The sequence below is a fragment of the Carettochelys insculpta genome, chromosome 9 (assembly GCF_033958435.1).
Source record: "Carettochelys insculpta isolate YL-2023 chromosome 9, ASM3395843v1, whole genome shotgun sequence".
NCBI classification, from domain to species: Eukaryota; Metazoa; Chordata; order Testudines; family Carettochelyidae; genus Carettochelys; species Carettochelys insculpta.
Genome location: NC_134145.1, coordinates 17,766,061 through 17,793,721, shown reverse-complemented (window position 1 = coordinate 17,793,721; position 27,661 = coordinate 17,766,061). Strand labels below are relative to the sequence as shown.

General features: G+C 42.6%; 1 protein-coding gene across 7 annotated transcripts in view; it reads right to left on the bottom strand.

Annotated features, from left to right (window-relative positions):
- Window positions 1–8,935: 8,935 nt before the first annotated feature.
- The window catches only part of EFCAB7 (EF-hand calcium binding domain 7), a 44,321-nt gene continuing 25,595 nt past the window's right edge, over window positions 8,936–27,661 (bottom strand). For 6 of the 7 annotated variants that reach the window (XM_075002458.1, XM_075002457.1, XM_075002461.1 and 3 more), the window contains 8 exons: window positions 27,458–27,599; window positions 24,137–24,246; window positions 22,635–22,792; window positions 22,306–22,439; window positions 18,746–18,894; window positions 16,207–16,416; window positions 12,539–12,646; window positions 8,936–10,497 (listed from right to left, as the gene is read on the bottom strand). In XM_075002458.1, coding sequence (XP_074858559.1) covers window positions 10,423–10,497; window positions 12,539–12,646; window positions 16,207–16,416; window positions 18,746–18,894; window positions 22,306–22,439; window positions 22,635–22,792; window positions 24,137–24,246; window positions 27,458–27,599 — 1,086 coding nt within the window. In that variant the 3' untranslated portion in view covers window positions 8,936–10,422. Of the gene's footprint in view, window positions 10,498–12,538; window positions 12,647–16,206; window positions 16,417–18,745; window positions 18,895–22,305; window positions 22,440–22,634; window positions 22,793–24,136; window positions 24,247–27,457; window positions 27,600–27,661 lie in introns of those variants that run through there. The other variant, XR_012646551.1, reaches the window with a different exon arrangement.

Sequence of the window (27,661 nt, the reverse complement as noted above, 5' to 3'; positions counted from 1 at the left end):
CGCCGCCGGGGGGCCGGGCTTAGCGCTGTCATCAGCCTCGCCAGCCGTCAGCCCGGCCGCTCCGCCCACTTAAAGACACAGGCAGCGGCCGGGCCCCCCGCCAGGCCGGCAGGGGCAGTGAACAGCAAGTGGCGTCAACAGCCGCCGCTCTGCCCTTGCTGCTCTCTGAGGCTAATGCTCCCCTAGGGCGGAGCTACATAAGGGCCTGGCCGTCCGCTCCTTTGGCTGACCTAGGCTATAGGCTGATCACCCTCTTCGGCCAGGTCGCAGGTAACTGTGGGGTTGTCTACATTTCCGCCTCAGTCCATGGCTCCTGGATGTAGCTCCCCCAGCCAGGTAACTTACATCGACTTAGGCTATGTCTGCACTTGCACTGGGTGGACAGAGGGTATGTCTACACTAGGAAATGAGTAACAGGCACCTGTGTTAGTCTGTGAACAGAACAGCAGAACCATAGCACTTTAAAACAAGGATTTTGTTAGTCTTTGAAGCGCTGCATTTCTGCTATTTTGTTGTGACTACGAAAGTAGGTGAAATTTGTTAGGGTTGATTTTCTAGCACCTGATTTTAAAAAGTCGAGGGTGCGTGTCCACATGGGCACGTAAAGTCGACAAGCGTGTCCCAGTCTGTGTTGCCAGGTTCGACTTTGCCAGGAATGCCCTGTGTGTACCCATCTCAGAGTTCCTGCTGCCCCTTTGCATTGTGGGTTTCTGTCCCGGTGTGTGATGGGATTAAAAACAGGCTGCGGGTGGTTCTGGGTGTGTGTCGTCAGCGTTCCATAGTGCACTTGTCTCTTCCCCGTCTTTTAGGAAAGCAATGTTAAAAAGTGTTTCTGCACCCTTTCATACCCACACACCATTGCAAGGCTAGCATAGAACCGGTACAGCTTAAAATGGTTGCAGCAAGTGTTATGAGCACCTTGCACATTGGGCTGCAGTGCATGCAAAGCCTAAGCAAACATCAGAGTGATGAAGACTCTGAGGAGGACAAGGACATATATGAATGTAACACCCTGGAGAAGAGGAACAGGGATATGCTGTCTGCACTCGATGCTTTGTACACAGTGGAATGCCTGTTCTCGTGCTGTGAAACAAGCTCATACTGGCGTGATCTTGGTTCTCCAGGTAAAATGGCTAAAATAATACCTACAATAGGAGGCTATTTAATTGTTTGCAAAGTATTTTGAGATTCCCTAGTGCAAGGGACAATGGATGCACCATGTTTTATTACTATAGTTCTCAATAGAAGAAACACATAGTGGACGCTCAGGGTACTGTTGTTTATAGCACTGTTCTTAACCTTTTCAGTGGTGAAACAGCAAATGTGCTTCTGTCTCATAAGCAGGAAGGCACTAATTCTCATTCTAAAAACAAGGAATTAATTTAATTCATCCAGTCCCACCAGAGGTGGCTCCAGAGGTGCGCACATGCAACACAACCAATACCTTGGAGAGAAAGACTGGGGACTAGGGTGAAAAGAGGAGGTGGAGGAGGGAGACAATGAAGTCACAAGAACAACAAATACAACAAGAAGTCCTATGCTATTTGGGAGCATAAGCTGTTGCGGGCAAAGACCTGCTTCATCAGATGCATGCACAAGGCTCTGAACTGCTCCCTACTGACAGCGCAGATAGGTACATAAATGACACATTAATATTTAATTAAATGTTCACATTCTCACACTACCCCTTTTTCTAAAAATCAGTTCCACTGTGGCTGTTTATTGTGCCTCTGATGAAGCGGCTCTTTGCCCTTGAAAGCTTATGCTCCAGAATCTCTCTTAGTCTATAAGGTGCCACAGGACTTGTTGTTTCTGAAGATACAGACTAACAGGGCTACCTCTCTGATACAAGAACAACAAAGGAAGATATAATATTGCTATTTGTGTTTTATGAGTACTGTGAGGGCCTAGCTAGCTCCTGGGAGAAGTCCTGACCTTTCTGAAGTCAGTGGGAGTTTGCCATTGATTGAAATGGAAACAGGACTTCACCCCATCAGCCCTGGTTAAGCTTTCCAGCTAGATGTTCACCAGGCTGTAGTAATGTTTGCATCCCATATCTCCTTTCAAGCTTCTCTTAGTCTGTATAGGCCCTGCACTGTCTGTTTCTTTGGCCTCTCTCGCCCACTTCCTGGGCACAAACTCCCAGTTGCCCCTTCCCTGAAGTGGGGCCTTACATTCCAGCTGCCATAGGCCCCCTGACCTATAGGGACCCCCCCAGACCACCAAACTCCAGTCAGTTAAGCAAATCTTTGTGTAGTTTCTCCCCCCAAAAAAACATAGTTATTGAAACACTTAATACCAGACCTGCACAAAAATGTTTCTAAAACAGTTAACTCTTCACTGTGCACAGTACAAGAGATACACAGATCTGGACAAAATGATATAACCGCTACATGCCCTTCTCTGCTTTGGTTTCATTGCCACTCTTCTGTGTCCTTTGGAACTAAGACAGAGTCCTCTAGGGCAGAGGTGCACAAAGTGAGGGGCAGGCCGTGTCAGTGTGTGAGGGACGTGCAGTTTCTTAAGGGGGGCACAGCACCATTGGCTGCTGAGTCTCAGGCTCATCCATCTCATTGAAAATGCTGAAATACGTTACTATTTTTATGTCTGTGTATTCACATTTATGTACTCATTAATAAAGATTTTTACATTCTACAGCAGACTCTTTCACAGCCGGCATTCTGTCATCTGGCACTCTCAGATAACTTGCATTTTATCCATAAGTAAATTTTAGTTACATTTTCCGTTAGTGTAGTATAGTGAAAGTTAATGCAAATAAATACAGCAAATACAGTATAAGTTTACAATGTACAATACTACTGTTATTGATCAAGTACTCTGCATGCGTTTTTGTTTGTTTTTTCTTTAGTGTTATGCATTGCTACATATACCTCGCTATTATCCAGAATATTTGAATATCCAGCAACTTCCCAGTCCTGGGGCTGCTGGACATGAAAATGTTTACTGTATATACTTATTTTCATACAAATGCCAACATTTTTTTTCAAATAATTATAATTAAAGTTTCTGTTGGTTTGGATTACATTAGACAGGTTGCAGGGGCAGAGGCTTGCAAATTACAGGGACGAAACATGAGCCTGATGTAAAAAGTTTGCTCTCTCCTGCTCTAGGGTGTGCACAGTCCTTCACCTTCTCTTGCAGCTTTGCAATGACTGTGCCTTGATGAGTTGGGAAAGCTTGAATGCTCCAGTGACCCTGGAGCTTTGCCTTTGGGAGTATCACTCCTGGTAGTGTCACCCAAGCAGATGAGTCAAAGAGTGACACAAGGCAGTACATAAGTCCCCCCTCGGGGGTGGTGGGAGTGGTGGATCATGAGTCAGGCTAACAACTGTCTCTGCAAAATGCTTCCCAGGGCAGAAAAGTCACAGAGACAAGTGGCGTCTGTCACAGCAAATACAAGCATCAACTGTGGAGAACCGCAAGCTGCAGGACATAAGACAAGATAGTACTGGTTGACCAGGAAATCTGGCCAATGCTGTGACAGTGGGGAGTCAGAGCAGCACTGAAGTTCTTCTGCTAAAATTGGCTTCTCAGGCTATGTCTACACTTAAAATGCTACAGTGGCGGAGCCCCAGTGCTACAGCCACACTGCTGCAGAGCAGACACTCACTAGAGTGACAGGAGGTGTTATCTCACTGCGGTACCAGCTGCTGCCTGGGCCTCTGCTGCTGGCTTTATGCTTGGGGCCATAGCTACCACGTGGGGCTCCACTGCCAGCCCTATGCCCAGCGTCCTGCATACACAACATGCAACTGCCCAGGGCACCACTAAATTTGGGGCCTACGCAGCTGCATATTCTGTATATGCTTCAAGGTGGCCTTGGAGTATTCCTTCCCCTGTATTCCCCGTATTTGGAAAGTGAAAGTCCAGCAGGCTGTAGTAGAAAGCTGTCTGCTATTCCTTGTATAATCATTTCAAGAGCTGTTCAAAAACACTTAGCTAAATATTCTCCCAGTTTTGCAGAAACCACCTCCTTTGGAATAGATCTGCCACATTCCTGGCTCATTACTTTTCCAAACAAAAGTTACAAAGAAGCTGAAACGGGCTTGGATAACACTAGTAGACTGCTGCCTTAGCTATAGGCCTGTAACATCTCCATGATCAACGGAGGCAGTAGGTGTAGATCACACCTGCCCAGACCTGGCAGTCTTCTGAGATTGCTCACATACCTGCTCACAGGGAACTGCACTGAGTGCAAAACAACTAATCTCATACAGGTTAAAAAAATCTAGCTGAGGTTCTTATAGCTAAGATCCTAAATCCATAGTTATGTAAGGCCAACGATCCCAGGTCGTGGGCAGGGAGGAACAAACCTGAGATCTTAGGCGCTAAAGCCATGTGCTCTATTGGATGAACTGAAAAACAGCTAGCTCTGAGCCAAAGCTGTAGAGCAGAGACTTCACTCTCCCTTGCCAGTGGTCTCAGCATCTCCGGGGTTGCCTTTCGATGCCTAATAAAAAGATTTTTCTGAGGTGCTGGGCAGCCCTATTTTCCACTGACTTTACTGGTTTCACTGTAATTCTATTTTTTTTTTCACTGAAGTCTTTGTTCACTCTAAACCCCAGAAGAAGGAAGCTGGAGCATTATGCCTTTTTGTATTGCATCTTAAATACAAAGTCAATGCTTCTTCCACTCAACTGAACGGACATTAGATGACTTCAGTGAGACTATCAAGGCTGCTGCTTCTGCCGGCTCTGGCTCCTTTGTGCTGTTTTGGTAGCCAAACTGAAGTTGTTCTGAACTGCAGTGGGCCAGGAGAAGATCCCTGTAGCTCAAGCCCAGCCCAGCTGCTATATGCGCCCTTAGGGAAGGGCTCTAAATGTTGGCTGTGTTTGTCTTTTCATGCCCGAGAGGTTAAATAATTTCCAAGCATGTTGCTACAACTTACACTTTTTCCAAATGATATTGCAAATGGACCATTATTTTCTGTGCTACTGGCTAAATAAACCCAGATCACAAGTAAAATCTGTCTAAGCACTGGTACCTAGTATGTAAATTGTGGCAGTCCTGTAACCGCGCTCCCAGTTCAGAACTGACCTTTCATTGCCTAATATACTGTTACATCAGAATAAGCCAGCATACAAGAGTTGCTGGTGGTTAAATATAGCTTTTCAGAATCATTTGCTACCCAGACAAGGTCACATAAATTTAATACCTATTTTAAACAGACCCCTTTTAAAAAGCCAGTCACTGGTGTCACTGTTCTTTAAGTTGATGCTTAGAATCACTATAACAACTGCAATAGACAACGTGTCTGGCAGACTCTGAATTTTTGGTGTAATTTGCTTCAGCTTGTTCCTGGGTGTCACATTCACTTTCTTTTTATTCCAGCTCACTCTGAACATAAAGTCAACAGCTAAGAAGCCAAAGCAAAGCTTTTGTTTTTCTTACAGGGCTTACAGAATTTCCAGATCTGAAGAAGTGGGTCTATCCCATGAAAGCACATCACCCAATCATTTTGTTTGTCTTCAAAATGCTACAGGACTGCCTTTTTGTTTTGTGAAGATACAGACTAATACTGCTACCTCTGTTACAGGGCTTAGTTCTTTAGCACCTTAGGTGTGTCTACACTCGCATTCCTCTTTCAAAAGAGCCATGCAAATGAGGTAAATGGAAAATGCAACTGTAGTATAAATTTGCATATTTGGTGCCTCATTGGCATATTCTATAAAGGGAAGGATTCTTTCGAAGATGGGTTTACTTTTGAAAGAGCAGCATCTACACTGGCTTTCTTCTTTCAAAAGAAGCTCTTTCGAAATTCGAATATGCCAATGAGGCACCAAATATGCAAATTTATACCATATTTGCATTTTATTTACCTCATTTGCATACCTCTTTCGAAAGAGGAATGCAAGTGTAGACGCACCCTTTATGTGACAATCTGTTCGATCTGTCGCTGTACAGCTTACAAATTATGGGTGATTTTATGAACTCTATGGATAAGTCCAATCCTCCAGGCCTAGCAAATTAGATGTGGGCCAGTAAAGACTTGTCAAGTGTCACTCCTCCCCACCCACCAAGCTAAGAACAAATGAAAGAAGCTGCTAACTTGTAAGGACTGGAAGGCAAATGTGAGAAAGAGGAAGATGCTTCAACTGGAGGAATGCAGTCATTACAAGTGGTCTGCTGGGAAGGGGATTTTGTGAAGTGGAAAATCCCCAGACAAAGAAATCAGGTGTTAACATCTGTGTTTAAAAATGCAGAGGTGGAGAAGTTCAAGGGAGAAGAACAAAGAGGCATGGTTCCAGAGTGAGGGAGCCATATTTTGACTGAATCCAGCCAGGGGTGAAGGACACTGATGGCTTGTCTACACAGGTTCCTCTCATCCACCCCAGGAAAAGAACCTTTTTTCCAGGGAGGGCCAATACCCACCTTGCATCCACACTGTTATTTTGGAATAATGGGGCATTTAATTTGCAATACTAACTCCACCAAAATGAATGATTTTAGCTGACCCTGCCCCTTTTAATTTTGAAATTCACTCAGCGTGTACTAAGCAGAAGTAATTACGACTTAATTGGCCTCCAAGCAGGCACGCCATCATTACTCTTATTTCAAAATTGGGCTCTCTCATGTAAACGCTCAATTTCGAAACGCTCTTGCAAGGTGAACGCTCTTCTCAGAAATAACTTATTTCAACATTAGAATGTTGAAATAAGTTATTTCTGAAAAACCCTGAAGTGAACATAGCCTGAGTGCAGAGGACAGAGAGAAACTCTGTGATATGGAAGAGATGCCAAACCTAGAGGAATGACTGATGATTGGGGGCCAAGAACCCTGAAAGGACACAGACCTAAACCCTGAAAATACTCCATAGTGAGGAAACTGAGACAAGGAATAGCATATAGGTGTTTTGTTTTGCTTAGAGCTATATATCTCTCTTATGCTGTCTGAAGAAAGAGCAGTTATTTTAGAAATTCTAGGCAAAGTGGCCTATTTATGTCAACTGTCATGTGTCTCTGAAAGGGTAAACTATAAACCAGAGTGCCTGTGCAAGCTATGGGTGTCTTTCAGTGTCTGCCCTAGTCTTTAAGGCCTATAGTACCTGAATCATGAGCCAGAGAGTCTGGAGAGACAGTTGACTGTAGCTTACTGTCTTGCAAAAGAGAACTTAGGGTACATCCACTCTACAGGGGAAGATCACACCTGCTGCAGTTCATCTTCCAGAATTCAATTTTAGCACTCTAAGTGGGGATGCGCTATATCGAATGTATAGGGTGCTCCTGCCCCTCGTTAGGAATAAGGGAAGTCAACAGGAGCACAAGCTCCCGTCCACCTCCCTTGGTGGAGAAGGCATAGCAGGCCAAATTAAGGTACGTTGACTTTAGATACGTAATTAGCTGAAATTGCGTACCTTAATTTGACTTTCCCCTGTAGTGCAGACCTGTCCTTAAAAGCACATTAGCTCCAGCAAGTTGGGACCCAAATACAAGTTTTGTGAGTGTCCAGTAGGTGGAGCTTTGACTGTGACAGCTGACACCCAGATTTTTTAAAATGAATCAATCGCTCAATCAGTGGCTTAATTAATCAGAGGAAGTTGAAGTCAAGTATTAAGAGCATCAGTACTAAGGGGAGGAAAGAAATCAAATCACTGATGGACTGGAAAGATAAAACCAAGAGCCCCAGCTCTTTAAATTTCCAAGACACTTAAAAAGATGCATAAGCTTTTGTGGGCAAAGACCTACTTCATCAGTTGCATCTGACTAAGCGGGTCTTTGCCCACGAAAGTTTATGCTCCAAAATATCTATTAGTCTATGAGGTGCCACAGGACTCCTTGTTTTTGAAGAAGCAGACTAACTCGGCTACCCCTCTGATATTTAAAAGGCTGTGTTGGTAAAGCTGCACCGCTGTCTCACTTACATGAAGATGTGCTGACACCAGTGAGAAAGAGCTCTCCCACTGAAATAGCTAATCCACCTCTCTAAGAGGCAGTAGTAGCTATATCAGTGGGAGAAGTCTACATGGGGGTTTAACGTTGGTACAGATATGTTGCTCATGGATGCAGATTCTTCATAGGTTTGTAGTGGACACCAGACCTAAGATACATAATAATACATATAATCAAAACCATACATGGGTGTATTAAATTTCCCAAGCCCCCGGACCAATGATGTAGCAAGCTCTTCCTCAGAGAAGTGTTTCCAAACAGATTTAAATACAGTGCAGATTGACAAACCCCTATTTAGTTTATCAACTTGTCAGTTATACTTCTTGTCCATTTTCCATTATTATCATCCCTCATTTTCATATCCAGCATACTGCAATTTTAAAGAATGGCCCCCTTCCAATATTTCCAAGTGTAACTACTAAGGCAGATGACATCAACAAAATGCAGTGTCTTTGCACCAATATTTTATATGATATATTGCAATCTTCTGTTCTCATAGCTGGCTACAGCAGTATTTGTAGCATGGAATCTGCTTTAGACACACACACACGAAGTAGAGAAACAACGTCATAAACACAAAATGAATTAACATTTTAATTGTAAAGGATACAGCACCAAAAATGGAAATCTGAATTACATTATTTGTAGGACCAGTGACATTTTACAGATGTGTGACAAAACAAGGACCTGAACTGTCCAATCATGTCAACTAAACACAGTGGCCGTTTCTACACAGGCCACTTTCTTCGAAAGTGGCATGGTAATATGCGGCCTGAAATATGCTAATGAGGCATGGATGCAAATTCCCCACGCCTCATTAGCATACGGTCATGTGATTTGTAGTCTGGAAGACCGTTCTTCCAGACTCCAAAATGCCGTGTAGAAGCGCAGCCCCGGGGTAGCTTCCAGAAGGAAGTCCTTCTTCTGGAGGCTCCTTCTTCCCAAGGGGCCTCTGGAAGAAGGACTTCCTTCCAGAAGACCCCCCAGGGCCGCACTTCTACACGGCGTTTTGGAGTCTGGAAGAACAGTCTTACGGGCTACAAATCACGTGACCTTATGCTAATGAGACACGGGGAATTTGCATCCGTACCTCATTAGCATATTTTGGGACGCGTATTACCATGCCACTTTCGAAGAAAGTGGCCAGTGTAGAAACGGCCAGTGCAAACAATGAAGGATCAGGTGTGTGTGGGAAAAGTTTTAACAGTGAGCTTTAAGGAGCAAGGGGATGACATCTGGCACACAGAAAAGCAGAAGCTATTTTAAACACAGGCCTTGTCTACATTTAAATGGCAGTTCAACAAAGCTAAGTTGGCCAGCTGCATAAAAAAGTCAAGAGGGTTGTGGTGGAGAAAGTGAGAAAGGATTCCATAAAACATTCACCATTCCTCCCGCATGGCTTGCTCTGCACACTAGTCCTTGTTTACAAAGAGATGGCGTAACATAGCAATAACTAAGCACTGGTTCTCTTAGGAAGCAAACATTTCTCATAACAAAGAGTCTGTCTGGAGGCCTGGAAGAAGATTGGCCTAACTCCCAGCGTAGACCCAGCTATGTTGATAGACGAGTACTTCCATTGGTGTAGCATTTGGAGTGGTGAAATTTGGATGGAAAAATCCTTCATGTCAGTTTAAACTGCAGACACATGGCAGTCCTATACTGGCACAACTACGGTTGGTATAGTTTTGTAGTATGGTCATACACAGGCTGAAGCCTGAAAAAGGAAGCCCTAAGAGGAAAGGACTGAGCAGAGAGTGTGAAGGGAGTGCAGGAAGTGATCAGAGCACAGAAAAAGGCAGGAGTGGAGAGGCACAGCACTGAAAGTGGCGCAGAAGGAGCCAGAACTGGATAAAGTGCAGAAGCTAGTGACAGGATTCCAGGGAGAGGAATATCTTAGTTGCAGTGTTCTGGACAGAGCAGAGAAGGGAAGAGGCATGGTGAGGAAGTTACATTACTAAAGGTAAAAGATATCAGGACAGATTTGTAGCACAGGGCAGTGACAGAGAGGAAGGGACAGGTTTTAGAAACGTGGGAGAAGAAATTGGATATGCCAAAACCTAGATAAAGGAGGAGGAGAGGAGTCAAAACTAGAATCAAATTGAGAGGTGGTGTGGCACTGTGAGGCACAGCTGAGACATGTTATCTTGCACTTCCACACCATTTAAATGACTCCTGCCTATCATTATGGGTGAGGGGGTGTAACAATCTGGTTCGTTGGGATACACTCAAAACATAAATGATTCAATCTATGCACAAAGCGTGTGTTTGTATTCCTGCTGCAGAAGGTGAATCCAGGCGATATTTCTCTCAACCTGACCACCCACATCAGGGAGTCAGAGATCGAAATCAGACCTTGTGATGAGTTGGCTTGAATAGCTGAAGCCATGGGAGCAAATAAATGATCTGTATCAGTCTTAGTTTTGAAGTGGGCAATATTAATCAATTTCTCTATAAATCACAGGAGAATCCTGTTTTAGTAGCTCCAAGAAAGAACAGTTTCTAAACAAGATATTTAAGGTAAGAGAGAATACACACAATTATATATCCAATCTTCTTGCTCATTCAGAGACATGACATGCTGACACACCTGCATGTAAAAAGAGGAGAATATAATGAACTATCTTTATTTACCGTTCTTCCATTATTTCCTACCGAGTTGTATATTTTTTTAATTTAAAATGCCCTAGATGCATTAATCACTATATTTCTAGGACACATACTGGAAAAGTTAGCCGATGCAAAATTCAGCTTGTGTAATGACTATTTTTATGGCATGTAACTAGATCATGGGTAAAATCCTGCAATGGGGTCTCAGCCCACAATTCTCATTGATTCCAGCACAGAAAGGAAGCTAATAAAAAACCTGGCAGCACAGGGCATCCTCTGTCAGATTCACGGTATCAACATCAGTGCTAGAATAGCCCTGATCCTGCACATTCATTACGCTGCATCAGTTTAAATGGTGTTCCAAATGAGTGGGAGAGGCTATCCATGCTAGGATCAAGGCCAGAAATTGGATAATGAAGACACAGAGAATTAATTTCATTTGAATGATATGTATTTGAAAGAGAGACACTGTGCTGTTAGTACTTTATAAAGTAGGTTTGTTGAATGACTTGAGGAAAAAAATTAAGATTTATCTCAATTTATAATGAATTTTTTAACATATACTCCCACGTATTACAACTTCTGGAATCAAAGTCAGCCAATCAAATTGCCAATTGGCTAAGCATTGCCCATACATTATGGGTTTTTTAAAATTCAGCCTGTGGGAAGTTATATCGTCCATCAGATACATTACATAAATATATCTATGTGTGTGACTCATTGAAACACACACTAAATCTGTGCTTTGTGCTCACGGAGTGCATTAACTGAAGAGAAAACTCAGATTTGGCCCAAAATAAAAATGTCTTAACAGTTTCTTTTTGTTTTGTTTTGTTTTTTTTCTTTTTTAAAGCAGACCTAAGAGACAATAAAAAGAATGCCTATGAAAACAAATAAGCATGCCACTACAGGTGTCTGAAACCCAACCATTGCAACAGTAAATTGATTTTGCAAAAAAGTGAAACTGCCTTCATTTGTATTCATTGTCCAAGTGAAGTAAACAAATCACACAAATAGTTACAGGTAAATTGGATTTTTTAACTTTTTCATATTTAATAACCTAAGGTGTCACTAATGCTATGAACAACATTATTCATTTGTGGCATATGGATGTTAGGTTAACTGACTTTCTTTCATAATAGCACAACAAACATGCATCGTTCTACTGCGGCTACACACATAATAAACATGATTTAATTTAATGTAATCATTAAAGAAGTATAGTCATTATAATTGAAATTTCATACAGGCAAAACATCTCTTGCTCCGAAAATAAATGTGTTGGATTTGCATGAGCCTTGCTAAGATTTATTGATTGGTGACCAATCTGTTATGACAACTCGATTTCAATTGACAGTACAGGCTTCCTTTTTAAATAGGAGTGAATACCAAAACATGTTCATAATTAGTATGTACAAGTATAGAGAAAAAAGCAAGCAAATCCTATGGATGCAAAAACTAGCTACTTATACAGGTTGAGCCTCTTTAATCTGAAACTCTCTCATCGAGCAACATCCATCATCTGGCATGGTTTTAGTTAGCCAGACAACCACTTATCATGGGTGTGACCAAGTTTCCCTGGGTCCCATGAAGTTTCTTTACGGCCACCAGTCCTGGCTCTCAGTGCTCTGTGCTACATTTAGCTCTAATTTACTCATAAAGGTCTTCAGAGAGCCCAATAAGCAGTGAAAGTGCTGGTAATGTGCTAGACAATATTGACCTGTCATGGTCTGGCAAAGTCTTACGTCTGGCCCTGACCAGGTCCCAAGGGTGCCAGATGAGAGAGGTGCAACCTATATGTTTATCTAGCCATCTGCACAAGGAAATATCTGCATGTGCTAGGCAGGTGCAAAATTTTGAAAATCAGGCCCTCATCTTAACTATATTTCTCAGACAGATGGACATTTTTCCTTTCACTTCACATCTACATATTAATAAGGAAGATTTGCAAAAACAAACTTTAAAGGTGCCACATATAATATTTTTACTATGATCTTAAATCAGGGAAATAATAACATTACCATCATGGATTTCGGTGCCACTTCAACAGCAAAAATGTTGAGTTCCCTATTATTTACACAGTTCTTACTCTGCTCATTGTTGACATGAATAACCACTTTGTTTTCAGACTGCAGGTGGAAAAATATTAAAGGTCTCATTAGTCTTTGTGATTAAATGGCTACTTCTTATAAAGCAACTTAAAGGTTCTGGTTATTTCATCTGCAATTGCTATAATAATGGGATGGGAAGTTTTAAATATGCAGGGTATTATTTTCAAATGTACCTAAAAGTAACTTTGGAGCATTAGTCCACTTTCAAGAGATCTTGCGTTGCTCAAGTCTCACTGAAAGTCAGTGGCAACAGAGCTCCTATGTGATCCAAGTGCTCTTGGAAATTTTACCCACAATAATAGAGTCTCTGCTAGTGTAAATTGGCACAGCCTTCAACTTCACTGAGGGTCTCCCCACTGACACCAGCAGAGAACTTGGTACACAAGGTACCTGTTTGGCATGCCTGAGTAAATAACGTAACCCTCTGGTATGAGCTCCATAGCCAAAATGTCAGATGTTCTTCGGAACAGTGGTGTCCAATAGGAATTCAAATATTGCCATCTTTCCATATTCACCACATTATATTATACAAAACTTTATAGAGCTAGGCACTCCCAGCCCTCCGCCCCCACGCTAAATAAATGTCCTCCCCCTCCCTGCAGAGCCAGGCACCCCCAACCCCTCCTGCACTAACTGAATGCCCTCCCCTAGAGCCAGGCACCCCCAGGTCCCGCCCCCCCCGCATTGTAATTCCATGCCAGTGACTCACCAGAGCTGCCACCGGAGCTGCCACTGGAGCCACAACTGCCACATGCTTCTCCCACCAAGTGGTGGGATGCGTGCATGGAGCAGGTGGATGGTACTCCCTGCATGCAGCTCTCAAGAGGAGCTGGATTTAAAGACTCTAAGAGCCACGTGTTGGCTACCCCTGTATACACCACAATGCAGTGTCCTATTGGCGAATGTATGGGACACCCCTGCTACAGAAGATCTCTAGCTTAAGCAGTAGATACCTGATCTGGGAGCTGAAGAAGCAATACTCTCTCTCTCTCTCTGTGTGTGTGTGTGAGAGAGAGAGAGCACGCATGCAGGCATGCATGTGTGAAAGAGACATACACAAATTTGTGCAATCATGTCCATCATCTGCAGATCATGGACTTGTTACAAACACTCTCTTCCAATATACATGTGAAATAATTCTTAAATAAATCAACAAAATTAATGTAATTAAAAACAATTTAAATAATGGACTAGGTCCTGATCTTGGCTATGTGTCCACAGCACACACTGAAGCGCTGCACGCTCTTCTGAGAGTGATATATGACCCAATAATAAAACAGGAGCGGCACAGTCCACCAGCTGTTAAGAAATGGACAGAACCTCAAGCAGCTCTGTGTTGCCACTTATTCCCAAAGCCTGGAATGTCTGCAAGTGTTGGGACAGCCAGTTCCCATCTGCATGCAAATGGGGAGTAGCTAATGAGAATTTGGAACATCTGAGCATTGGTGGGGTTAGGTATGACTGAATAGGCCATGCTCCTCTCAGGGCCAACTTCCAATGAATGACTCTGGAATGGAGTTGTCAATCCACTGGCCCTCAGAGAATGGGCAGACATTCCCATGTATATGGGGAGATATTCCATGTATTAGTATATAAGAACGGCCATACTGGGTCAGACCAAAGATCCATCTAGCCCAGTATCCTGTCTGCCGACAGTAGCCAATGCCAGGTGCCCCAGAGAAGGTGAACCGAAGACAGTGATCAAGTGATTTGTCTCCTGCCATCCATCTCCCACCTTCGACAAAAGGCTAGTCACCATACCTTAGCCCTTGCTAACAGCATCTATGGACCTAACCTCCAAATATTTATCAAGCTCTTTTTTAAACTCTGTTAGAGTCCTGGCCTTCACAGCGTTCTCTGGTAAGGGGTTCCACAGGTTGACTGTGCTGTGTGAAGAAAAACTTTCTTTTATTAGTTTTGAACCTGCTACCCATTAATTTCATTTGGTGTCCTCTCGTTCTTATATTATGGGAACAAGTAAATAACTTTTCTGTATTCACTTTCTCCACACCATTCATGATTTTATATACCTGTATCATATCGCCCCTCAGCCTCTTCCTTTCTAGACTGAAAAGTCTCAGTCTCTCTAGCCTCATAGAGCTAAATAACAGCACTATTATTCTAAGACCTCATCTCCAGGCCCCTGTCTCCTGTCCTCCTGTGTAACCTCTGCACCACAGTGAAGAGTACAGACGGTCAAAGAAGCACCAAGCTGCTGTCTCTGTGGACAACAATCAAATTACAAAGCCTCTGTGAACTGGGCCTAATCATTAACTGGTCCAGTGCAGAGTTGATATATTCACCATGCTACTTAATGCTGTACAAATTGAGCCCAGACTGGACCCACAGAGTGGATCTAACTTGTTACACAGTCTCAGAAAAACAATCAAACCAGCTATATCAAACTAGAAAACAAGAATTAAATTAGACAGGCTAGAATGCAGTGTCGTTCACTCATGTTTAGATCAATTTGGATTTAACACAGGTGCTGAGAAGTGCTAAAGACTCTTAGAAGAATACTATCAAACAATTGTGCTTCTTATGGTAAAAAGGAAAAACTGAATATGATTATTTCACATAGCAGCCTCCTCTTCCTACTTAAAGGCAATCTATGACTCTATACTGGGGTGGGGAACCCCCACCCCATGCGCTGGATCATGCAAGCCACAGTCTGGATGAAGACAGCAGACTCTGCTGGTGCCAAGGGTGGCTCGGGGCTCTGCTGCTGGTTTCTGTTTTTCCCCTGTCCAGATCCTTCAATTCCCAGCCTGCTTCTGCACCCTCTCTGCTGCCCAGACCCCACAGCCCTGGCTCTTATGCAGTCAGGGACCACATCGGACTTCTCATTTCTGTGGCCACCCAACTGATTTGTCTACAGGTCAGTGGCCCCAGCCCGAAAAAGGTTCCCTACCTCTGCTCTGTACAGATAAAGCTTGACAGATATTGCTGTCTGCGATGCTCCCAGTACAAAAATTTTATGTAGATTAGAATGCAAATATAATTTTGTTTGAAATATCCTGAGGATGCAAAAACAAACACCATTCTGTGCTTATCTTTACATTATTTTTCTGTCTCGATCTTTTCTTTTGGGGGGTATCTATATTTTTAGATGAGAAGCAAGATGAAGATGGTTCACAGAGAAAGTATTCCATAAGGTGAATAACATGTGGACAAGGTAACATGTGCAGAGAATATTTAATTAATTTTTTTTCAAGTTATAGGATATGATCTGATAGCAGAACACAAATTCCTGAGCAGTTCTAATCATAAGGTTGCTAATCTTTTACATTACAAATTTGCAATGCCTTTTTAAATATAGATGAGAAGTCTGCTAGTGATACAGCATGCAAGTGCCTTATATCTTCCTAATCCAAAGTCCACTGGAGCAGAGGGCCAAAGTCCACTGTTTTCAATGGATTTTGGATCAGGCCCTTAAAAAGGAGATTTTTTTTTTTTAAATTTACCTAGGTACAGAACCTATATATAAGGAAGTGCTTAATGAGGGAATAATAACAATGATATACATTATTGTGAAAATTCTTTTGTGCAATGTGCATCAGAAAAATATCACACAATACCTTATTTTCAATAACAGAAGTGATCCGTGCATCACTTTTGTAGGTATAGACAATTATGCTTTCACCATTGTCCAGTACTTTGGCATCTCCTTTCTTAACAACGGATGTGCAAACAGCTCTGTTAAGTTGCCGGCTGCCTGCCTCCAGATTAATGGCCTTAATTCTAGGCTTGCATTTTTCTGCATAGATGTCAATGACAAAAGGGCATGCCTGTTACAGAGAAAAAATACAATCACGGTATATATTGTTTAGTTCTTGTTACTTTATGTCTAATTTGTTCCTCAGATTTCTATCCTTGGGTTTGCTTTTACAGATGATCTGATGCAGAACTGTCTACATACATGTGTGACACTGAGTATAAAAAATAGATTTAGAAAACTATCTGTCTCCAGTTCTTTGTAACCTTTTCTGATAATTTGGAGATCAGGACAAAGCAGAACACACAATCACCGGTGACAATTCAAGTGCTGATGTGGTCTAATATACTGTGCCATTCATCTTTTCACAAAATAGATCAGGCACTGAAGATAAAGTACTAAGGTATCTGAGAACCCCTTTCCTCCTCAGTATTCGAGCCAACTCTGGCATTTCCAACGAGCATTTTTGTGTACAGATTTAAAATATTTGGACACACTCTTTATGCCTGCATTTTCTTGATTAGGATTAGTATGGTACCAAAGAGGAAATTAAATTCTGCATTACTTTCAGTAGGCTCTGTAAGAGTACATCTGCTTTTTCAAATGATCATCTCAATATGCTGTTAGCACTGACACAATTTTACTTCCATTTTCACTTTACAGTTGCTGTTGAAAGTGCTGCTGAAAGGGTAAACCAGAAACTGGAGGGGGTTAAATTAAACATGCTATTGAAGCAAACATTTGACGCACACAATGTATAATAGTTTTACTTATCCTTTGGGAAACAAAGCCTGTAACCACAAACTACAGTTGTGCATGGCATAGACTCTCTATAAGGGACTCCTCAGATTGTGAAACAAGGAAATCTTCTTTGTTAGAGAACAGCTCCCTCTAGCGTCCAAACTGCAGAGACGAAGAGTACCACGTCTTCTCAGCTTTATTAGGGATATTTGTCTCATGCATCTGATGAAGCAGATTTTGCCCATGAAAGCTTATGCTCCAAAACATCTGTTAGCCTGTAAGGTGCCACAGGATTTTTTCTTGTTTTTGAAGACACAGACTAACATGGCTACCCCTCCGATATCTGTAGGACAGTAACTCCTGAAGTATAACTCAGTGCCAAGTTGTTCACAACCATTTGCTAATTTCCATAATCTTCTCACTAATAGGAGAACAGCTAATTCTACAACTTGTGTTTTTGTGTTAGTATATTTTTCTTTCACATGCACAGAATGATTTTCTTTGGCAATTACATGGTCTCATGGCCCCGTGATGCTTTGGTTTGACAGAAAATAAACAAAGAAAAGAAAATGATGATGGGGTAGTAAAAACACCTTTTCTTGGAAAGAAGCTATAAATATTGGATTTTTTCCTGCATATTTAATGGATGGTGTTTGTGTAGGTGTGTGTCTATACTTAGCTTTGCTTTGCTTCCGCAACCTTTAGAGTTACCCCTTTTAAACATTGCCTTCTGTTGAAAGCGTGGTAATATATTGTGGGCCTTGAAAACCAACCTTATTGCCACTTGGGCACATGGGGAAGAAAATTCTACATTCTATGTATGATACAGATGGCCTTCTGGGCATTACTAGGTCATTATGCTGAGAGGCAGCAGTAAAAACCCTAAAATAGCTAGTTAATGCTGTCTGGAGAGTTTGACCTCTGACTCCATGTAAAAACACAGTCCCTGGAAGGCATATTCATTATTGTTTTCATCCATAGGTAGGTTTTCCTCGTCCTATTCAGTGTAAACACCCTTCCTGATCCCGGACTTTTATCCTTACTACCTTCTTCTGCACTTGACATGATCATGGCTAATTCAGAAATGAACACAAGTGGCAGCTTTTTATTTGTTTTTAAGAGATGTTCTCCACAGCAGCACACAGGTTCTTTTTGACTTCCCATTTCCTTTGGACAAGGAGAGGGATTTTTTCCCACTAGCTAGGCCCTACTAGAAGCCAGATCCAGAGCTTGAATAGAGACAGCCCTGCACCTCTGGCCACTATTGCAGGCCATAATTTTCTGCCTCTATCTTCTCATCCACCATCTCACTGAGAACTGCTTCTGCCCAGAAGACCAAATTTAGATCTCTAGCAGATATGTCCCCAGTCCCCTTCTCTAACAGACCCTGTAAAATACCTGTATCCAGTCGCTGAATTGAGTTTTATCTTTGAACAATGAGGGTTGTCACTGCAGCAGCTCTAATCTCTGCCTCCTCTGTAGTCCCTCTTAGCAATGCTAGCCCAGGGAATAAAATGCCTGTCCCGAAATGCATCGTGAAAACCTTTCAAATAGCACTGCTGGCACACAGAAATCATTTGTGAATGACAAAAACAGCATTGCAGTTAAACATGCAGCAAGCTATACGGAATGCAGTTATTTCTGAAACACAACTATCATACCTCTATCATTTCCAGGGCTTTATTGTAGCCCAGTGACAGCAAAGTGACCCAGAGGTCACTAGGATCCCCTTCGTGGTCATTGGCCTCCATGAGATGCAGATCCATAAATCCCTGTCTTGTCAGCTCATTCTTCTTTGTGTCAAAATTCTCTGTATAAAGGGGAACAAAATAGCTCTTAAATTACTGCCTCCTAAGGCACACAATCCTGCAGTCTTCACCTGGGCTTTTCTTAGGCAAAGCTCCCACTGACTTTAATGAGGGTGGAAGATTTGGCTATTAGTCTTCCAGCCTCTAGATCTCCAAATTTCATTACAAAATGCTGAAGTTGTAAAAAGTTCCCTCAAGTGAAATTTGTGCTGTGTCCAGGGTTTCCTCTGGGATTTTAGGGAACGACGGGCACTGCAGGCTCATTGGCCAAGAGACGGTGAAGTCTCAGAAATGTAGAGTGTGTTTTGAATTATTTCTTTTCTCCATGCTAATATCTGCAAGGGACTGAGATTTTAGGAAAATAGATTTCTGGGAACAGGAAATGAAAGTCCAGTGGGGCTGTCATGCTTGAGGGACACTCTTGATAGAACGCAGCGGATCAACTCCTCTAGTGTCAGCAAACATGTACTTGAAATGTTCCTATGTCAGAGAGGTTTAAAAATGGTTCTCTTATCATAACAATGCTAAATGTTCACTATATATTATTTAAAAAGGGATTACCGATTTAATAAATCTGTCTCAGGGTTGAGATGCTATTACAAACTGCTTGAACTTTGCTCTTGAGATTTATTATATTCATCTGAATCCTTCAACTGATTAATGTCTGGTAATCCATCCAGCACATTCACTGTCATTTCCTTTCTCTTAGACACACACAAATATAAATAAAGGTATAAAAGATGGTGCAAAAGCCAGGGGGATAAACAGGGGGAGAAAAAACAGATTTACAGGTGTACAGTATTTGGATGAGTTTAGGACTTGAAAAATTTCAAATTTTGTCTTTAGAATTAAATGAAGTGTCATAGGTTACAGAAGGCTGTAGCCAAATCACCACTGCCAACCGGCTCTAATCTATCTTTATATCTGGTCACTGATACAGCCCCATCCCTGCAGTATATGAACATCACAAAATCATTATGGAATTTATCCCTTGTGAGACAGAGCTATACATCATCAGGACTGATTCTGAGTGTTAAAAACTCTGCCAGAAACATGTTTTTGCCTCTACCAATTGACATTGAAGGCCAAATTCTTCCCTCAAAAGGTGCATGGATCCCAATGGCGTTAATTAAGACTGCGCCTACAGATCAAGGCCAATATATGACTGAAAGATCCTAAAATCTTGGGAGGCTTTCAACCCCACTCACAGAGGTCTCAGAAAACACATTTACATCTGTGAGAAGGACAATATGGACTGTTCATGAAGTTTTAAAAGATTGATTTTCAATGGGAAATGCCTATGTGCGGCAAAGCACGCTCCGATTGATATTTTCTACCAACAATAATATACATAAACTACGTGTTATGTTTTTCACTTTCAAAGTTCTCCACACTTTGACTAACTGCTCCTTATGTCACCCTATGAGGTAGAAAGGCATTATCCTCTCTATTTTAAAGATGAGTGAACAGAGGCAGAGTGTACTTGCAGCAGGCGTATTCTTTATAAGGCCCCGCAACTAGAACTCTCTACTTCTCGGCACTCAGGTCTGTTCTCAGAATGCGTGTCTCACACACACACAAATGGTAATGCACAAATAGCCATGAGATGCATTTCTTCCGTAAATAAATTATTAAACATGATTACTGTAAACAAATGGGACAGATGAAGAATAAAGTGACAGGAGAGAGCAGCAAAGCACAACATAGAGAGAAGATGGTGGGGGGAGGGGAAGAACAGAATGGGCAGAGCCATCCTGTCCATAGGACAAACTGGTGTGGCTGCTGCAGGCCCTGCGCTTTTGGGAACTCCATGGCAGCCACCTCAACCAACCTATGGCTCAGAAAGACGGGGTTCACTTGAGGCCGTTAGTCAGGCGGCAGAGGCAGTAGGGGTCCCCTTCCCTCTGGATTCACCTATCAGCAGCCTGCTTCACGTTGCTGCACTGTGCCACGCTGTCCTTCTGACCCACTAAGCCTCACTTGTCCGCAGCAGTGGGAAACAGAACACCCCTCCGGTTCCCACTGCCTGCGGAGAAGCAAGGTGCAGCAGCTGGGAGGGCAGCGCAGTGCCGCAGGGCAGAGAGGCTGCCACTCCCACTGCCTGACTATGTCTACACTTAGAAAAAACTTCAAAATGGCCATGCTAATGGCCAAATCGAACAATACTAATGAGGCATTGAAATGAATATTCAGCACCTCATTAGCATGCTGCTGGCTGTAGCGCATCAAAAGCTGATAGAAATAAGGGGATTTTGATGTTTGCAGGGTCCTTTCAAAAAGGACCCCCGTGTGGACGAGCCACGCACGGGCAAAACGCAGCACTTTCAAAGTGCCGTGGCCGGTGGGATGCTAATGAGGTGCTGAATATTCATTTCAGTGCCTCCTGACTATTCTTCAATTTGGCCATTAGAAGTTTCTTCTAATGCAGACACAGCCCCTGTGTGGTGAGTGCGAGGGAAACATGACTCCTGCTGTCTCCACCACACCCATTCTTTGGCCCCAAGGCCGCGTCTACACGTGCACGCTACTTCGAAGTAGCGGCACCAACTTCGAAATAGCGCCTGTCACAGCTACATGTGTTGGGCGCTATTTCGAAGTTGAAATCGACGTTAGGTGGCGAGACATCGAAGTCGCTAACCCCATGAGGGGATGGGAATAGCGCCCTACTTCGAAGTTGAACGTCGAAGTAGGGCACGTGTAGCCGATCCGCGTCCCGCAACATCGAAATAGCGGGGTCCGCCATGGTGGCCATCAGCTGAGGGGTTGAGAGACGCTCTCTCTCCAGCCCCTGCGGGGCTCTGTGGTCACCGTGTGCAGCAGCCCTTAGCCCAGGGCTTCTGGCTGCTGGAGCTGGGGATCCATGCTGCATGCACAGGGTCTGCAACCAGTTGTCGGCTCTGTGGATCTTGTGTTGTTTAGTGCAACTGTGTCTGGGAGGGGCCCTTTAAGGGAGTGGCTTGCTGTTGAGTCCGCCCTGTGACCCTGTCTGCAGCTGTTCTTGGCACCCTTATTTCGATGTGTGCTACTTTGGCGTGTAGACGTTCCCTCGCAGCGCCTATTTCGATGTGGTGCTGCCCAACGTCGAAGTTGAACGTCGACGTTGCCAGCCCTGGAGGACGTGTAGACGTTATTCATCGAAATAGACTATTTTGATGTAGCATGCACGTGTAGACGTAGCCCAAGTGATCACCGGGCTTCTTTGCCTGTGATGAAGAGGGTAAGGGGATAGGGCAGAGGAGGGGCGGGAAGCCCCACGTACCACTCCCCCTCAGGAGAGCCTTGAGAAAGGGAAGGAAAACAGTTCCTATCACATGAATCTATAGTACGAATCATGTTGCATGTGAATGTAGGTAACTTCAAACCAAAAATTCATCATTCCTGGTCAGTTTTATGAAGCAGAGTGATGTGCTTACCCCTGCACACAGCCCAGGCTTCCTCGTCACATTTCTCCCCACTAGTCCTCAGTTCAAAGAAATTGTACTCTTCCAGGCTCAGAAGGCCATTTCCATCTAAATCAATCATTTCAAATATGTCTGATAAAGCTGCTCTAAAAAAGACACAGAAGACAAGACAGTTTGTAAATGCTTCTGCTTCCTTCCTTACACCAATACAGTGAAGGACCCAAAAAGGTATGTTTTTCCAAAGCAATCGCCTCCAGACAGAAATGAATTCAGCAGCATAAAGGAAACTGAGAGTATATACTTTGACAAAACCAGCATGCCTCCTTGCTAACATGACTCACTTGAACTCTTTGGTAAGGGCCAGCTCTCCATCTTCATCTTTATAAACCAGTTTGGCTTCTCCCGTAATTTGCTTATTTATCTTCTTGAGCCTACAGCCAGTTGTGAATGGAATTAGCCAGTAAATACCAGATCCCAGTTCACCTTTCCACTTAAACATCTATTCTCAATGGAAAATGGAGAAATCTGTGAGCAATTATAAATAATGAAAGCTGGCTTTGGATAAATATTGTCACAATAATGATCAACTAATAAAAGGTAATGACTGTTAGATCCCACACGTTTTCTTTCCTTAGGGATGGAAAATCCTTACAAGATGCTTTTCATGCCAGTATATGGACATGAGAACTGTGGATCTGCTAGTTGTAGTAATAGTTACACAGTTAGCCGCAGTGGGGCATTGTGTTAGCCAGCTGCACAGGACCACAACCACCTGTGGGACTTTCCTGACTGGAACATTTCTGACTTCAACATTTTCCTGACTTCAACATTTCTGTTGCCTCATAATTTTTAATCCTTTTAATACTTTAAACGTGAAAAAAAATCAAAATACTTTTCTTGTCTGAAGAAGATTGACAAACCCCCACTGACTTTCTCACTGTTTTCCCCTGAGAGTGTAAATTAACGCAGACTGGCTCAGAGTCTGGCCCGGATTCATCAACCTGCATCAAATTTGCAACAAACGTTTTGCATGGCTCCTTGTAAATGTTCACCAGTGACAAGGGGGGCAAGAGACAGGGTTGCCACACAGTTAAGGCTCAGAACTGCGATTCAGAAGACCTAACTACAATTTCTAGTTTTTTGTGTGACCTAGTCACTTAGTCTTTTCCTGTTTTAGCTTCCCATCTGTAAAGTGGGTGTACTGGTTCTCTCTGCTTTACTTAGGCTGTAAACTCCACAGGCCAGGTATATTCCTGTAAAGCTTGCAACCAACCCTAGCCCCAAGCTCATTTCTCTGTGGCTTGATATCTAAGGAGATGATTTTATACTGCCATTTCTCCCTCTCTTGGTTTTACCACAGGAGAGATGGACCTACAGTGTGGCCGGACTCATATCCCTGGCAAAGGGGAAAGTCTGAGGTCAATATTGTGGCATTTTGACCCCTTAGAGGCAGGGGAAGGTGGATTGTGAGGGTGAAACTGAGTTTTCGTAGGCAAATCCCTTGGATCTTAGAAGGAACATCTGTACAGAGAACCAGCAACTCGGCATTTCTATCAGGCCTACCCATGGGGAACACAGTTCTTTCAGGAGCAACTTCAGCCTCTCTGCACAATGAATTTCTTGCACCCCCATAGGTTGGGATCTAAAAGGTGCAGAATGACATTACGTTGCTCGATGTAACAATAGCTGCTGCTGAATGCTGGAGCCGATGAGAGGAAGATGCAGTTCCACACTTCTGTTCTGCTCACACACCAGTGTTTTGCCCTCCCAAACCTGTGCAGTCCTAAACTGTGCTGTGCTGGCACATATGCAGAGATTTTAAAAAGTGAAGAAAATGTCTGACCTCCTTATTTCGTACTTCAGTAAAGCTCACAAGCTGCAGATTTTCTTGGCTTTCATTTTCCTTTAGAACATATACAGCCGTGTCCACTGATAACCACGAAGAAGTTTTCCCTACAGAACAACACATCTCAAACAACCAGCAGTTGCCCGCCCCCTGCAAATCCAATACTGCTCTCCTGTCCAAAACACCAAATGTTTGATAATTGCATAGATAATTGCATAGTGCTCTTTTCTGACCCACACTATGGACCTTTCTATATTGTGTGTTCATTTCACAGGCAAAGCTCCTGTTGACCTCAAAGAAAGAGCTACACACATATGGAGTTTATATTATAATATTCAGATCCCCATGGTATATCAGAGCAGAGAATTTGTCCTGAGTCTTTGACACACAGCAACGAATGTTAAAAGGTCTCAAATGTCAAGTGGTTTTGGTAGCTAAAGAAGTTACACTAGCTCCTTTCTAGCACAAACACAATAACACTGTTTATTAGTTTTATTGTTATTGAACAGGACATTCCTAGACATTTGCAATTCACATTATGTCAGCAATTATGAGTCTCTTTTGAGGTGCTGTAAATGTTCTCAATATTTACCTGGATTGGAAACCTAGCTTTTGTTTATTTCATGGAGTAGAACGTATCTTAATAAATCACTATTCCTACTGTCCACTGTCAGTGAAGATTCCTGGGTAATGGAATACCAAAGCAGCACAACAATCTTTAAATAACTCACAGATGCAACACATACTCAGCTACTGTACAATGAATCACATATCTGGAAGTGCAGAAGAGTGTTCTAATTTCTTCCATCCAAGTGCAGAATAAATTTTGTTATGTGCACCAAGGCATGTGTGGATGTGCACCCCTAGCAGAAACACGTTTCCCATTGTAGGTGGCTGTGGATGTGTTGCTAACTGACTGGGTGGCACCTGAATCTCTCCTGGGTAGCCACCCAGGCACTCAGCTTACAGGGAACACCAGTGCAGAAGTTTCTGAGAGATACACCACAATAGTTGCTGAGATTTACCTTGTGACACACAGAGTCCAAACTTTTGATTTTTACTAGGTCCAGTTTGAATGGAGGCCTGATCCTACATATGCTACTATAAATAATTACATTTTAATCCATCTGATTTTGTGCATGGTATCAAGTCCTGGGACAGTAAAACAAATTAGCTATTCAATGGTCTTCAAGTTAACAACAAAATCAAAAGCACAGTGCAGGCTTTAGTTTCCATCCCATCTAGCAATTTGGCATGAAGGCAGAGATACGGCAAGCATCAGCACAGGACTAAGGATGGAATGGAATGATAATGTCACCTTAACTTCTGCACTGATGCCTGCAGAGCTGGGGCCTCAGCAGCTGCCATCCTTCGGCCATCCAGTTCTCAAGGCAACAGTGCAGAAGCAAGGGTGGCATGCTATGGTATTGCCACCCTTCTGTGCTGCCTTTGGAGCTGGCTGGCTGGAGAGTGGTGGCTGTTAGCCAGGCACCCAGATCTGAAGGCGGCACCCTGCCAGCAGCAGTACAGAAGTAAGGGTGGCAATACTGCAACCCCCCTACAATAACCATGCAACCTTCCTTTTCAGTCAGGACTCCTAATTTGAAAAACACTGGTATCCCTAGTCAAATCTGTATAGTAGAGGGTGAAGGCACACAAAGGAGCAAATGTCATGGGTGGAGACCAGATTTTATGGTCCATGATGTATTTTTCACGGCTGTGAATTTGGCACAGCCCTAGTGATGTTCACTCACTAAGCAAAGAAAAAATGCAACCATAAAGAAAGAGCATGTATTTTAAAGAGAGACTATCAACTCAAAAATCAAACCTGTCTGATCATTTTTAGCCAACTATTGTACAAGTAATACCTAAGGTAACTATTAATGAACAAGATCAGAGAAAAATATTTTCCTCTATTTTTTCCTGTTTATTTTGTGGGTTTGTGAGCACTTATAGTCAGTTTCATGACAGTCAATTTATTCTGAGTTTTTCATACAACAATGCACAGGAAAAAAAAATAAATAGAAAAATGAGGCTATAAAAGCACACCAAATTAGCAAGGGACAGATGCAGTAACTGAATGTACCATAAACTCATCTTTTGAAATTGAGACGATGTTGATGGTGTTCACTTACTGTTTCATATTCTAAATGTGTTATTAATAACCTATGTAAATATGCCTATTTAAAATGGATGGGACAACTCAAAAGTGACTATAGGTTGAACCTCTCTAGTTCGGAGCTCTCTCATCCAGCAACTTCTGTAATCAGGCATGACTAATTAGCTGAATGGCCACTCATCATAAATGTGGCCAAGTTTCCTCTGGTGCTATAAAGTTTGTTTCCAGCCACTGGTCCTGGCTTTCAGTGTTTTGTGCTGTTATTTAGCTGTAATTTACCTCTAAAATCATGCCTTCTAAGAGCCCAGTGAGGAGTGTAAGTGTTGCTGCTAGACAATAATGATCTCCTGTGGTTCAGCACATTCTGTCGTTTGCCACAGGTCAGGTCCTAAGGGTGCCGGACAAGACAAGTTCAACCGTCAGTGATTTTGGATTTCCGAATTCAGACAGCTTAAGGGAGTCTGATTTTCAGAGGGTGGGTGGTGTTCAACATTCTATCAAAATTATGTTACTTTAAGATGCCTCAAATTGATCACCCACATTGTACATCTATATATGTGGGTGATATATTAAAGGACACAAAACAAACCTTTCCTTATCCAAGACAGGAAAGAGAGTCAGGCAACGGGGACACATCAGAAAAAGTTGCAACTTTAGGACCTGATCTAATACACACTGAAGTCAACAGATACCTTCCCAGTAACTTCAGATTATATCCTTACTGATAAAACAGGAGATTCTGTATAAACACAGGGGCTGAGGTCCTAACTTGGATGAGGGAGAGTGGAGGACTTAAGTCATCCATGGCCAGATGCCACTCATATTTTGCCATACTGCTGGATGAAAAGGTAATAACATTACTTGTAAATCCAAGGCTAGATCATGAACATTAACCACTGGTGTCTACTACCACATTACTGGAGACACTAGATTTTTTGTGGGGCAATCTGGCTGTTATTTTAGCTGTGCTGGTTCCAGGATATCAGAGAGACAAAGTAGGTGAGATAGTATCTTCTACTGGACCAACTTCTGTTGGTGTGATAGACAAGCTTTGAAGCTTAAATTGGTCCAATAAAAATATATATTCTCACCTTCCTTGTCTCAGACTAATCACTGGACATTCCATACTCTGCAGGACACATCAGTTTCTCAGCCCTCCCTGCTCATTTTCCAAAGAAACAAAATATAAATATGCTTACCTTCTAACTGGCTAAGGTTTAAAGGTTTAATGGTGATATATACTGTTGACCTTTGAGGTAAGTACAACTTATATCTATGAGTAATGATTTCACCATCTTCCTCTAAGAAGAAGCATCCTTTGGCCTGTGCACACTGCCAATCCTGGAAACAGACCAAATATAAAAGTGTATATTAGAAGTTCATCTAGGTTTTTAATGCTTATT